At 33.8% G+C, this 15,550-nt stretch overlaps 1 protein-coding gene across 1 annotated transcript in view; it reads right to left on the bottom strand.

Moving 5' to 3' along the window:
• Nucleotides 1-14,445: 14,445 nt before the first annotated feature.
• Nucleotides 14,446-15,550, bottom strand: part of LOC142343206 (transmembrane protein 209-like) — a 50,220-nt gene continuing 49,115 nt past the window's right edge. Inside the window, exon 5 of the mRNA XM_075394949.1 lies at nucleotides 14,446-15,245. Within this exon, the coding sequence (XP_075251064.1) occupies nucleotides 14,619-15,245 (627 nt within the window). The 3' untranslated portion in view covers nucleotides 14,446-14,618. The remainder of the gene's footprint in view (nucleotides 15,246-15,550) is intronic.

The following is a 15,550-nucleotide window of genomic DNA, read 5'->3' as shown; positions in this document are numbered from 1 at the left end:
GCGAACCAAGTGAAGCAGGCACTAGTCAAAACATTAATAACTTTCAGCTGTCTTCGATGAATCTCAATCGCAAAACACTAGAGGGTAAAGACGAGACCAGAAAATTGTCGAATCCACCTTCTCAGCCGAGAGCTGTTTACCAGAGGTTACTAGCCCTGCAGTAATAACAGTGACGAAAGACAAAAGCGTCAAAACAGCTCTGGATTCCAAAAAAACTGAACGACGCAATCCATAAAAAACAAAAACCAAATGCAAAGCATCGACTATTTTGTAGCAGTATATTTCCATAAAAGTGTAAACTCACCAGGACAATATTTCTCTTCAACAATCGAACTTAGGTATACATACAGTCGAATCGCAATAGACGGAAACACCAAAAAACATTGCAACTTCAAGATAGTAGGTGGTCGAGCAACAGGCACATATCGTTTCATTAAAGGATTCTATGGACCAACCAGCCACATTTCGAAAAGACATCGATAAATCACATTAAAATATAACCTCAAAACTTGCATTTCTCAACGATTTATTAATTGCAACAAAAAGATCCCTTCTGGAACACGAAAAGACTTGGACAAAATCTTAAATCAATTAAACAGAAAGAAGCTTGTAATTAAACTTCAGAAATAAGAGTTTGCTAAAGAACATATTACATGGAAAAGATTTACCGTCACTCCATATGGAGTAACCCAACAAAACAAAAGAGTGAAGCAATAACCAAATTAGAAACCCCAAAAACATTAAAACAATTACGTCATTGGGTGCATTCATCATCTTACAAAATGTCTAATAAATCTCGATAAACACTTTGACACAACAAAACAAACCAAAATCCGCTGTCATGCCAAAACCAAACGACTAGGTGCCTCTCTAGAACAAGAAAACAGGCAACATATGGGAGACAGTCGCGTTTGCTAGCCGTTTCCTCAAGAATCTAGAAATGCGTTATAGGACAAACGAATCTGAATTGCTCGTGGTGGTATGGTCCTTCGAACGTTTAAAATACTTTCCATACGGCTCCAAATTTTTGCTCCAAGCGGACAATTAAGCACACTACTCAAGGCATTAAAAGAAAATAGAGAAATCAAAACTTATCAAAGCCTTTTGACTCGTAAAGTAGACCGACTTCTTCCTTTTGATTTTAAAGTAGAACACATCCAAGGTAAAAAAAACATGGGATTTTCCGACTATCTTAGTCAAAATCCGTAAAACAGGGCCCCTAATCTGTCAGCAGAAGAAAGAAACATAATAGATGCAGATAATCAGCAGATAATCAACACAATAGATGAAATAAAACTTTCGCTGGCCAAAAACTCGTTAGCTCCCAGCTAATTACACAGGACACATAACAAGTCACAACCAATGACGTCATTAATCCTATACAAGCGGATAGCACAACAAATACTGCTTTTAGCCTTAACTCCTCTGCAAATCAGTCGCACTCTGCTAACTCTTTAAGCAACAAAAACTTCAACTGCAATTCGAATCTTCGAAATAACAGGCTTGTCGCCGTTACTACTCGCAAGAACCCCTCAACTGAAACGTATAAAGTTCCCATAAAAAAGACCCTGAGCACCAAAAAAAACAGAACTCCCCATATGGAGCCGTCAACTGCAAAAGAAAATGTTTAGAGCCATTATACCCCGCTGAACACCCCAGAATTATTTGAAGCCTACCATGACACCCCCACCCCTCCTTATATCGTGATAACTTTCATAAAAAGAGTCTTCAAAAAAGAATTCATCGCGGAGTATCCCAAATGGAAATAAAACCAATTTTAGAAATTGTTACAAACAAAAATTGGGCAGCAATGAAAACGTTTTACCTTTACTTTCGAATTCGCCGCGGTCTCTCAGTTACCCCCTTAAACTGCTTAGTTTATGACAATAGATTAGTTATACTTTCACGATCAAAACAAGAAGTGCTGGAGTCAAAACACAATAAAAATCGCGGGCGAGTTGTAATGATAGCTCTTTCCAAATTAGTATGGTGGCCACGTATCCTATCGAAAAAATGCAAAAAGCCAAGGATGCAGGAACTGCATTGATAAAGGTAAAAACAAAAAAACCCTTAATACCTAATCCCTATTAGGTAGGCTCCCACTACTATCAGAAGTTCAAATCGAGTCTCCAGACCCCATCCCATTTAAAAAAATCACTCTAATTATATATTAGTAATAGTTGGCAAATTATCGCGCTTCCCACATGCAAAAACATTCCACAACTGCGACGCAGAATCAGCCGTAAACTATCTAGAAAAAGATTGCAAACTCCACAGCGTTAGATCTATACGCTGTGACCAAGCACAAGCCTTCGAAGCAAAACATTTTGAAATTTTCTGTAACAGAAACAAAAATTTATACTGGTTCAAGCAGGAGACCACAGAGGAACATGTAGGGTCAAACGCCTTATATAAACTATAAAACGCCGCTTGGTACTAAAAATCAACCCCAATTGGAGTAACGAAACAGTACGTGACTTGCTAATAGAATAAGTAATGACACACTAACTGACTTGCTAATATATCAAAAACATAGCCTTAATATCAAACCGGACATAAGAATCAAACCTTTTTAGGCACATTTCGGTCGCAAACCCAATACCAAATTATCCAATATAATGAAAAAACATCTAGAAAAAACTTGTACCCCAAACTCACAACTCGCTGCTTACACAAGCAACAGCTGCGTCACGACGCACTGACGCAAGAAGATCTGTGCAGAAAGGGCGGAACAGCTGAACACGATCTAGATATCCAGCAGAGAAATGATACCCCTCCCAACACTGCCACGCAGATTGACTCTGACAATTCCAAAAACGTTCCGAAAATACCCAGGTCAAGAACACGCCATCAGAAATTCATTTCTCCATTGGAGATCGCTCATTAAAAAATATAATAACGAGAAACGTAGCACGTAAATCTATAGCGAGAAAAGCAAAGAAGCCCAGAGTAACTTTGGTCCCACAATAAAATATAATTCTTGACGGTACGATAACCAACTATACGCCGACACCATCAAAATAGATAACCCTAACAGGAACAACACTGTATTTCGCACCGCACTCGTATTCACCCGCATCCAAAACAAAGCGTCACCTCATATTTATGGTAGCATGTAGGACCGCAGGAGAATATAAAGGGAACCAAAAAAACGACAATTCTAATTAGACGAAACTAGACGAAACCTGTGCCGCAAACATAGCTGGAACATCACAAATACAACAACGCCCACGTCCGAATCGACAAAGCGAACAAACACAAGAAAGGCTAAAACGACCCCAATTGACCAACAGCAAACAACATATGCACAAACAATTACAACGTGGTCAGCCGGTCCAGTCAGAGAAGATAAACAGCCCAGCAAGCTCAGCAACCTACAAGACACCTCCGTTGTCACTACCAGAAGACTCGATCTCCGAAAACAAACGCAGACGACTTAAAAGCTTTGAAAGAAATTCCATGAACTCCAGGAAATTTAGTGGCCTGGTGAGTGAGATACCACAGTCCAGAGACCCTTCAAAGTTAACCAAATTCTATAAGTATTATTACTTGCTCTCAAAACTCATATAACAAACACGCTGTATATATTTGTTAAACTACAATTGGAGCCTTTGTGGTGGTTCTTTTTTGCGCCTGTCCATAGCAGGTATTTCAAATTGCTAAAAACGCAAAGCTTCGGTTAAGTGCAGACGAGTGTGAACTCTAAAGAAAAACAGTTAGTTCGTGTCCAACAATTAAATCTTGACAAAATCTTTTATTCAAAAAGAAAACCAATTGAAGAAAACCTGCTGCAGTTTTTACGCGATCGACCGACTTATTCGACAAATATCGCTCCAATCGGAGAACAATATTATTCAGACGGATTATTCATCACTCCGATTAGATCTAACCACTTGATTGGAGATTTCCGGAACACGGAATGTAGCTAGGGATAACATTTTTCATAGAAATTAAGTAACACAACATATTCTTTATTATCTGGAATATGTGCAATAAATTTTTTTAATGCAAGTGATTAAACTTATAATTAAATTGTTAAAATAGAATAATATACATTGACAAAATATTAAACTTTGGTTTATCTTAGTATTAACAGTTTTCCAAAGTGACCCACATTGTTGATGTAGCACACGCTGTTGGCTTAGAATATGGTATTTATATAACAACCAATGCAATTGAAGTAGTGCTTCCAGTTCCAACTACTGATGAAGATATGATTTCTGTTATCTCTGGAATGATAATTAAATTTTCATACCTCATTAATTTTTTGACTATAACTCAATGTCTCAGTTTCATAAAATCTTCTAATATCTTTTCTGTTATTGATAAATTTAGTTATAGCTACTATTTTATCAATTATTAACTGTTCGGATATGGTTGCATGGTTTGGTCCTCTGACCATCGTAGAGAGGTATAACCCCTTCGAGAGAGGGTTCACGTTCACTAGTGCAAAACTTCGTTCATATCCTGATCCAAGACATATTGCATCTCTTATCTTGATTGTTCGTTATCAACTAAATTACTATCAAGTACTACCGCATTGTTTTGAATGATTGTATTTTTCAGAACTACGTTCTTTTCACATTCGTCTCCAACAATCAACACAAGCAGCACTTAATTGAACATTTGTTAAGTTTTGATTAAATTTATTATCAGCAAATGTCTATTCTATTGTATTATATTTATTTATAGAATCACTGCCAATTTTAGTACTGAAATGCATAAAAGAATTTCAATTTCACTGAGATTGTTTCTAGTATTAGTAATCCTAATCATTCTATCAACAAGTCAGCATGCTGAGGACAGTCTCTTAGGTAGGGTACAAGGTGGCAAACCAACCACTAGCTTGAAAATCTTGTTTGAACTACAATGAAATTGATCATACAGAAGCGTCTAAATGAGAAGTTATCACAAATGTTGATGAACAAGTAAATAAAATTTTTTAGAAAACCTTGGTGGCTTCGCTATGATATTTATGACATTGATATTGATCTATGAAGTAGCTTACATTAAAACGGTTAAAAGTAAAAGTGGATTTTGTAATCTGTAATCCCAGACTAAATAATCGAGAAAGTAATCTGAAATCATAAGATCAGATAATAGTTAATGCTCTCAAAGAAATTATAGAGAAAAGAAAGAGTTGTTGACTAAAATAACGTAAATCATAGTAAGAATTATGAACACGAAACAATAAAAACTAATTTTCTAGATCCTAAATTCATAGAAGTAGAAAACTATAAAATCTATATATTATTTAATAAATGGGATCAAGCAAAACGAGTAATTTAGAAAAATGAATGTACATTAAATTTGGCTTTAAAGCAGATTACACAAAAAGCCTAAAGACCTTGATATTTTAAGAAAGCAGTAGAAACTAGAAAGCAAGAACAGGAATAATATCGATAAGGATAAGTAATGCAGAAAACATTCCAAAGGAGTATGTATACTCCTAAATTTTATCCATCAGGTGGATCATCGTTGAAATTATCATTTAACTCTAATAAAAAAACCAAAACAAATAGATGTCAACTATGGTATTTGATTGCATAATTACCCCTGCAAAATATCATGGTGAAAGCAATTATGACAAACCTAAGTATATTAAAGATAGTCATCTTAGAAGAACTTCTTTACGATTATAATCAACTATAAAAAACATCAACTGTCAAAAATTGGTTCTCTGACCAACGCATAAAGGTTTTCCTTCAAGAATTGGCGCTGTTGGGTTCATTTTCATCTTTCGACTCTTTCATTCTTTCAACTTCTTTATCAAAATCATAATGCATCTCTAATCTTGATTGCTCCTTATTATCAATTAAATTACGATCAAGTAATACCTCAATGCTTGAAAGGATTGTATTTCTCAGTACAATATGTTCTTGTTGTACTCCTCTCCATCTATAAACACAAGCATTACCTGATTGAATATTTTTAATGTTTTCATTACATTTATTATTATCAAACCTTTATTTTAATGTATTATATTGATAGTATCACTGGCGATTTCATTATCGAATTATATAAAAATATTTTTAAATTCAGTTTATTTAATAAATAAGGTACTTAAAGTAATTGTTTTGAGAGAAAGCTGATCACTTGTTTCATAAAAAGATTTAGGCAAATGATTAATGATTCTTGTGTAGCGTCTTCAATGTTCCTTAACGTAATTCGATTAGATTTCTACTAAATTAAATTATCAATCTTGATATTAGACGACACTAAATTATTGTCAAGATAATCTTTATAAACGTCATCTTTGTTTTCTAAAGGAATCGGTAAGTTCCTAACAGTATGTTTATTATTCAGATCAACACTATTATTTCCCAAAACGAATAAATGATGAGTGCATGAGTTGATGTCAAACTGTTTGTTTTTGTTGCTTGTTCTTTTGGCCTGTTTAAACCTTTTCATTGTCGTCTTCGCACAAATTAAAATTATTTACATCATTTACAAAATGTTAAGCACCTTTAATGCTTTATTGTTAGATATAAAGTCAAATTTTTGCATAAGTAGTTTCGGTTCATATTTACTTTCTATTATTTCTCCATCAATATAATCTATTTTATATGTTCATGCTTGTTTTTAAAATTCACTGATTTAAATACATTTATTACGATTGAAAGTATTTTTCTTTGAAAAAACATTACGTTTATCTACACTTCATTCATAATCAACAACTTTTAGCTTTGCATTAGATTTATTAAAAGCAAAAGAACCAACCAAGTTTGTTCGAAGCATCAATAGATGTCATCACAATAGCACAATTAATGTTATTATAAGCTTATAAGGTTTATTGAATATATTTGCCGAATTACGATCACCACTGATAAACATTGGTTTTGATATTTATGTGCAATAGAGTTCTGTTAAATCTTTGTGAAAACAGCCTTTAGTCCACCATATGTTGAATATAATTCTGCATCCTGATCTTTAAGCAAAAATCCGAAAGCGTTCTTATAAAATTCAATACCTCAGTCTACCAATATCTATTCTGGTATTCCATCCTCTGTTTAAATTCTTTTCCAGCATTAGTTATTGAAATATGAGATTTATTCACTAAAGGTAAAGCCAAAGCATAATTTGTTAAAATATCTATAACTGTAAGCATGTATTTACAACCAATATTGTATTTACATAAAAATGACTCTGCAGTCTGAAATAAAGCTTCAGGTCATAATTAATCTTTAAAATGGTATTACTTTTTTCAATTTCCTCGTGGACTAAATACCTCATCAGCTAGTTGCTGTTGTTGCACCCCTCTTATTTATTAACCATAATTATACAATAAAGATTTGGGTAAATGAATACTGTTTGTTGTGTAACTTCGAATGTAGCCTTACGTAATTCAATTATATTCCTATTTAAATTATCAATCTTAATAAAAGATGAAAATAAATATTTGTCACGAAACTCTATATTAACATCCTCTTTGTTCTTTTTAGGAATCGGTAAGTTCTCAACAGTATGTTTATCATTATAAATAACAGCATTACCCTCTACGAATAATTCATACGCTTTAGTTGATTTGAATGGTTTGTTTTAGTTGCTGCGTGCTCTTTTGGTCTGCTTGAATCTGTTCCTTGTCATCATCGAACAATTTATACTAACCTAAATCAACAAAACTCTAAGCTTTTTGATACTTTATAGTTAGATTCAAAGTCAAAATTATACTTAAGTAACACTAGTTCATATTTATTTTCTACTATTTCTCCATTAATTATCTCCTATCTTAGATGTTGCCGCTTGTCCTTAAGACTTCAATAGTTTTCAAAACTATTAAAATTAAAGTATTTCCTCTTTTAAAAAATACGTTTATCTACACTTCTAACATTACTAACTTTTAGCTTTGCTTTAGCGTTCTGAAAATTAATATAATTTTTTACTTTATCAGGTTTGTTTGAGGCATCAACAGGTGTCATCAAAAAAGCACAGATAATGTTTTCATATGTTTAAAAGCTTCATACAAAATAATTACAATTACGATTGCCATTAATAAACATTGGATTAATAATTATGTGCAATATTGTTCTGTTAGAACTCTCTATGCAAACAGCACTCCGGTCAGTATACGTTGAGTATAATTCTACACTAAGTCATTCAAGTAAAGATCGGAAGTTTTTATAAAAAATCACAACCTTCATCTACCCATAATTTTTCTGGCATTCCAACCTCTAGTAAAATTGTTTCTAAGCATTTGCTATTTATATACCAGATTTACTCATTAAAGGTATAGCCCAGCAATATTGAATATTTGGTAAAAACACCTATAACTGCTAGTATGTATTTTTTAACTAGTATTTCATTTACTTAAAAACTACTCTTGAAAAAAAACTTGCAGGCCATTTTTCTTTTTTATAACGGCAATAATTTTAAATTTTTTCAGTTCTTGACTAAAACTTCTTTAATTAGTTGTTGTAGCATCCTTACTTATTTATTGACTACGAATAAATACAAGGAGGCTCGTTAATGCGCGTTCGCACATGATGTTCCGACCAAAGATCATCTAAATTATTGACTTAATTGACAACCAAACGAAGAGATAACAAAAATAGATATTTGAAATTTAAAAAACTGTTACACAACCTAACGACTAATTGAAATACACAATACCATGCCTCATTACAGCGCTCATTAGATCTGCCATCAAAAAGACTACGAGAAAAAAAACAAACAACAAAGAGCGAAAACAAAAATTTCACGGCAAAAACGCAATATCTAAATTTAAAAGCACCTAGTAACAACGTCAAAATGTAAACAGATAAAACCTTAACTAAACAAATGTACTTTTTCCTAACAATTACAGCACATGGAAATTTTTCTAATTGAGACTAGGTAACAAGTCGACAAACAGAAGAAAAAATGAGGCGAAATCCAACACTTTTCAAATGAAATAACTCCAAAAGTCTTAAAAATCATTAGCTTATAAAAGTCTTGATAAATTTACTAGAAAATCACTATGAAACTAATGGGACCTGTATTTGGTTAGACTAAGCCATAACTGAATAAAGATGCGGAAAAATGACAAACAATTTGGGAAAAAACAAATACATTATCTTTTATCTGAATACCCTGTATTTGCATTTGTTTTTTTCATACAAATTCAGCTAAAATCACACTGAAAGAATAAATATCTTCATTTGGACCACATTTGAAAACCATTGGGATCTGTTATTACCCGAATGTGCTAAAAGAAGAGAAAATGAAACAAAAATACACCACTCACATATTTTATGAAAACGCATATTGTCCAAAAAACAAAACATCAGAAGTTTGAAAATTCTATGAAAAAGTATTATTTCATAAACTTTAAGACTATTCGTAAAATGACTAGTTATGGTTACATTGTTCATTCAATCCCCAATTACAAGCTAATGAGACCGGTCAGCATATTACGGCTACCTAAATATAAAAAAAAACAGGCAAAATAAGCAAATTAAAAAAAATTGAGCGAGAAAATGTCGAAGCCATTAGAAAAAAATCTACAGTAAAAACCTTTCTATTTTCAATTAACTTTCTCACAGCAATGGAATTTTTCTTTTTTTAACAATATGACTTCAAAAAATCAACAACTATGGACAAACACATTAAAACCACGAAATTTTTGAGAACCCGCAGTATCAACGCCAAAAAATTCACTAGACTTCAACTGTAGCCAATAAATAGGCTTAATTATGCCTCGATTGGTCGACAAGGAAGTATGTCATTCATATGTTATCAGAAAGACATTAAAACAACTCATTGGCTATGAAAACAATAACAAATACAAGCAAAAACCAATAATTCTGTAGAAAAGTGCGAGAAGGAAGTGTCGAAGCCGTTTAAACCATAAATTTTTCTCTGAACACTTTATAAAGGATCCATTGAACGTCTTCCCTCAGCCAATGGGAGCTATCATTATTAAGATAACAAGATAAGATTTTGAAAAAGAACCAATAATAGGAAAATATCCAAAAATTATATTTTTTTTGAAAACGTGTGGCATTGAAGTCATATAACTAATAGTTAGAAGATAAAACCGCTAACCAGATTATTTTGGTTGCAGTAGGAAGGAAGGGGTTCCTGTCATTATTGAGAATGACTTACAGTTCACGAAGATAAGTTTATGATTGGTTACTGTTAAAAAAAATTAGAAAATTTATTTTCAAAGTCTTAAGAGCCATTAAGTGCCCAATCGAAGCACTAGATCACTAAGAAACCTATTGCTTTTCTAATCAACTAGTTTATGCCATAGGAGGCAAAAAATAGTAAAACCTCAAAAAGAAAATCAAATTTTTGTTTAAAAATGAAAATTGAGAGTCGAATCCAAAAAAACATGAGCGATTCCTTGAAAGCGATTGTTTTGTTCAATGGGCATAGTTTGACTGTAAATGAAGTTTGTTATTAACTGAACCTGGATATGAAAAGTGACTAGTCTCTAAGTGACTAAAAAAACAAAAAATTGAAAAAAAAATGGTAAAAAGAGTTCTGAAATAGAATTCAATTTTTGTTTATAATAAGCTTCCCTATGAGACCAGAACTAGTCTTTTTATTGCCTTTCGTCTATACGGAACACAATATTAGTTTATTTGTGGCGTGAAAAGTAATTTTGAATTACTATTATTATAGAAAAACTCTAAATTTGAAGAAAAATTACACTAAAAGTGAACAAAATCATGCCAAATATCCCTTTGTTCACACAAAACTTCAATCCTCGATAACTCCTCGAAAAAAAAAATACAAAAACTCTTTTTGAATATGAATTCTACGCTGGACAAGCTTTTTCATACCACTCACATTTCTCTACGATGAAAATATCGATCGGCCAAAATTGTTTGAACAAAAAAAAGCCATTTGAGTATATAGTTCCTCCCCCCACATGTGGGGTCGGAACAAAAAAAATTTCCAGTTGTGCTCGATTAATTGTATTTAGTGATAGTAAATCCCTAGATATCTTCAACATCTCATCTAAAAGGGTAGTTTCAGTACAGTATTTGAATGGGTTTCGTATTATTATGATTTGGCTTATCTGTGTGACAAAAGAATTCATCTACACTATATTATTTTTTTTACAAATCTTTTTAATTTTATTATTTCCAATCGATAAAGATTTAATATGAATATGAAAATTCATTTAATGTATTTATAGTATTTTAAAAAGTTATAGTAGAAAATAATTACAAACCTATAAATTAGTAATTTTTAATACTTTCAAAATGTTAAAAAATTTTAATACTTTCAAATGTAATTTTGACTTTTGTTTTATCCCCTTGGTCCCTGAGGTATCAAAACAATCAATTTAACCGGCAAATCACCAGAAAATAGCCACCATTGACGCGCTTGACACTCAGCGGGACTGAAACAAAACCAAAGAAGGAGAAACATTGGAGACTTTTTTCCTAGGTTTTTTAAAAAGGTCTTATTCGGTGTGCAGCTTCAGTTATTTTTTAAAACTGTACTTATTTCAGCTTCTAAACTAAAAGCTAGTCAGCTTAATAAAAATGTCAGCGGACAATCGCTCGAATGAACTTTGATAACCTAATGCACCAAGACTTAATATTCGGGCTTTATCCCTTTATCCCGTTTTTGATTTTGCTCATTTGACTTTGACCGTATTCAATACATTGCATAACTCAATGAGCGAAAATTCAATGAGTTGAAACAGCGATTGAGGTATGTCAGAGGTCAAGGGTGAAAACCGTGACATAAAACCAAAAACGTGATCAAAAGGCAGAGCGATCTATAAAAAAAGCGGGACATGTCCTGACCTACAATTCAAAGAGATTTCAATGACTAAACAAAAACGAGACCTAAAATGAACTGTGGATGCATTGGTAAAATCGTTTGGAAAAAATACTATCAACAAAAAATCGAAAAAACAGTAAATATCAGAGTTAAGTTTCCACATGTAGACGAAAAACCACTAGCGAGAAATGAAAATTTGTTTCAAACAATAAAATGGGTCTTGAACAAACTCTGAATGCATTGGGAACACCATTTAGAAAAAATCCGATCCAAAAAAATGAAAAAAAAACAGTAGAAATCAAAGTGAAAATGCCGCAAGTGAACAAAAAACCACTAGCGAGAAAGGGAATTTTTGTTCAAACACCGTTTTCTCACTCTACTTTAAATTTAGAGTGAAAAAATTTCACGCCGCAAAACCACTCGCTTTTTCGCTCCACTTCATGTTTCGGCGTCACAAAAATCACTCCAATTTGACTTCAAAAACCATCAAAGTGTGTGAACACATCTTTAAAAAAAAGACAGCGCCCCAATACAATTCAAATTCCTTGAATTGTAAAAAAAAAATTAGGAGCGCTATAATAGCCTGCTGAGAAGTTGAGGCGGCTATTAAAAAAGACAACACATCAAAAAAATCTAATCACTTTGGATTGTAAAAAAAGACCGAGCCGATATAATCCAAATTCTTTGGATAATAAAAAAATAGGAGCGCTATAATAGCGGACTGAGAAGGCGAGGGCGACTATTAATGAGAAACCGTTTCAAGTCACCTTTATTCTGCGATAAATGAACTCTCAAGCATACGAACGTTTTTCTATCCAGGTTAATGACAAGGGAAGATACAGCAACAGAAACTACGTTTTCGTCAACAGCCTTAAAATAAACTTCGAAGAATCCCAGTTTTTCAGCACCATCATTGCCCGTTTCTCTCTACCGGCCGAATGTTGTGGATTCGATGAGTTGTATCAGGTGTGTTCATTGACAAAGCTTGACTTTTCAATATTATCCAAAAAAAGTGAAAAAAAAATCTAAGTGAAATTGCCGCTTGCGAACAAAACCACTAGCGAGCAAGCGAATTTTTGTTCAAACACCATTTTCCCACTCTACCCTAAAATTCGAGTGAAAAATTTTCACGCCGCAAAACCACTCGCCTTTTTGCTCCACTTCCTGTTTCGGCGTGACCACAATCACTACTCCAATTTGACTTCAAAAAACATACCCGGCAGATTGCCGGAAAATAGCCGCCGTTGATTCCAATAAGCATGATTGGGATTGAAAGAATAGAAGATATTGAAAAAAAAAGATTTTTGTACAAAAACATTTTTTAAGTCCGATTTATTTTGATGGCATTTCCTAGTTGAAGACAACGTACTTCTGTTTCTTAGAGAGAGGCTACAGGGGCTACTATCAATACCAATAAGCATTAGAGATGGTAACTAAGACTTATAGGAACGACGTTCAAATAGCGGGCATCTAAAATTGGGTTTTATGGGTTTATCCCGTTTCTACTTCTGACTTCAATTTTTTATACTGACTCTGTTCATTTTGAATTGCTTTGCTGAGCAACTGATGTTCAAAATCACTTTTAGCAGAATGAGAGAAGAGTGAAACTAGTCTAGAGAAGTCAAAAAGATATCACGCAAAATGTTGAAACAGCGGCAAAATGAGGTAAAGCGAAAAATTTTTTTATTCGACGAAGTAAAAAAAAAAAAATAGGGCCGCTATAATAGCCGGCTGAGAAGATGAGGCGGCTATTAATCATTAACATGTTTAACAATCTTCAAAAAAAATACAGCGCCCCAATACACTTCAAATTCTTGGAATTGTAAAAAAAAAGGAGAACGCCTAAATAGTAGCCGTTGAGAGGCTGACGGCGGCAATTAAAAAACCTATAAATAGGTCATTTTATAAACTTTAATATCTTTGGTCCTATCACCCCTGGTCCCTGGGGTATCCGTTCCCCCATTACTTCACTTGTAGAGATTGTGGAAGGCAGATAGCTGGATAGCAGTCCTTAACGCGACGCAAGGGTATCTTCTAAGCGCGCAACTAAGTAAGACCTAATCAGCTATGATTGAATTTTCAATCAATCAATTTCAGTCAAATGCATTAAAACTCCAAACCAAGCCAATTTTAATCAAGTTTTGGAACGCTAGCAATTAAAGTAAAATTTTTTAGATTTTAGTCAGTAACTTTGCTGAGCTTAATTTTCGTTTGGACGCGAAAAAGACCAGAACAGCAGCAGCATCTGGTTTGCAGAAGTCAACGTAACAACCGCAACAGACATCGTCTTGTCGAATGGATCTTGTTGATACCGTTAAAATAGAGCCAGAACACGGGCCAGTCGATCGCACGGACGATTATTACGTTTCTGACGTATTTGGTCGCGACTTTGTCTGACCCTGAAGTGCAGGATGTTGCTCTCAAAGCTGCGATACATTAGTCACTTGGTCAACAGGATAAGTGACTATATTTTCCGCATTTTATTTCACCACATGTCAACGAAACGGCCCATCAAAATGAAACGCAACAGAGACAGCTAAGTCTGACGCAAGCGAGAACATAGAGGAGGGTAAAAATCAAACATACGCCCGATTTCGATTCTTTTAAAAGAACTTGAAGTGACAGGCACAAACCAGTCACTAATTGACCGACATGCATGACTCAAAATTTGGTTAGTGAATGCGTCTTTTAAAAATAAATTTAAGCAAAAATCCGTTCGTGCACTGTGCTTATTACCATAAATTACAAAGATAAGAATATTTCTGTAAGAATGCCTAAAAGATTGACCAATTTAGTCCAAAAAAAATTTCCACTCGATCCTCGCCAAGCAGAAATGTTGAGGAAACAGATCAAAAGGAGCACACATTAGCTGGTATCATCCACAAAACAAAAACACTTTACGAAAATATCCACGAAATATTCACACCGGCTGCTCCCAAAGCCATCGTATCTAATTTACCATAATTATGTCTATCATGCAGGAAAACAAACAGCAACAGAGCATGAAACAGATTGTAATTTCCTTCAGGAATCTGCAACACTTTCTCCTTGAACAGAACGGCATAGGTGGGAGGTTTCTGGGCTACCTGTCCAATCATGATCTTTTTGTTTTCTTTGACAGTCTTCTGTAAGTTGCCAACTGACACAAAGTATAAGGACTTGATTCTATTTTCTGTGACGTAAGCAGCATGCGAAGTTGCATGATGATCCAAGTACGTGAAGAAGACATGCAAGATAATGTCGGCATCCGATGGCACACTTTCATTCCATTTCTCACCATTGAAATTTCCTCCTCCGTTATGATTGAAGTTTGCAATGCAGGAATCATGTGCAAGAATCTGAAGCCTTTGATGAAGGTACTCCTGATGTGATGTAAAATGAAGATAAGGAATGACCTTTTCCAGAAGAGTCAACTTGGCGTTGCATTGTTGTCGGATGAGAGCAAATGAGCTGATGTTTGACTTGCCCAGTTTGACCTCAGTCACTCCGTTTTGCTCCAACAGTTTGTTAGTATCATCTATCGCCTAGAACAACGAATTTGAAAGGTTCAGTCAAAACAATTAAGTGGCCTAAAAGCAAATTTCTGGAGCAGAAACTGCAATATGACTACAAAAAGAACTATCTGATTTTGCAAGAACTCGATTTCTAATTTTGCAAGAACTTCAAAAGAACTATCTAATTTTGCAAGAACTCGATTTCTAATTTTGCAAGAACTACAAACGAACTATCTAATTTTGCAAGAACTCGATTTCTAATTTTGCAAGAACTACAATCTCTCTAATTCAGAATATAATATTGATTTTAATTATATTAACTTTTCTACAGAATG

Source organism: Convolutriloba macropyga, chromosome 7, assembly GCF_964194025.1.
Source record: "Convolutriloba macropyga chromosome 7, txConMacr16.3, whole genome shotgun sequence".
In the NCBI taxonomy this organism is placed as follows: domain Eukaryota; kingdom Metazoa; phylum Xenacoelomorpha; order Acoela; family Convolutidae; genus Convolutriloba; species Convolutriloba macropyga.
Note: the sequence above shows the minus strand (reverse complement) of the source record. Positions and strands in the feature narration are given on the sequence as shown.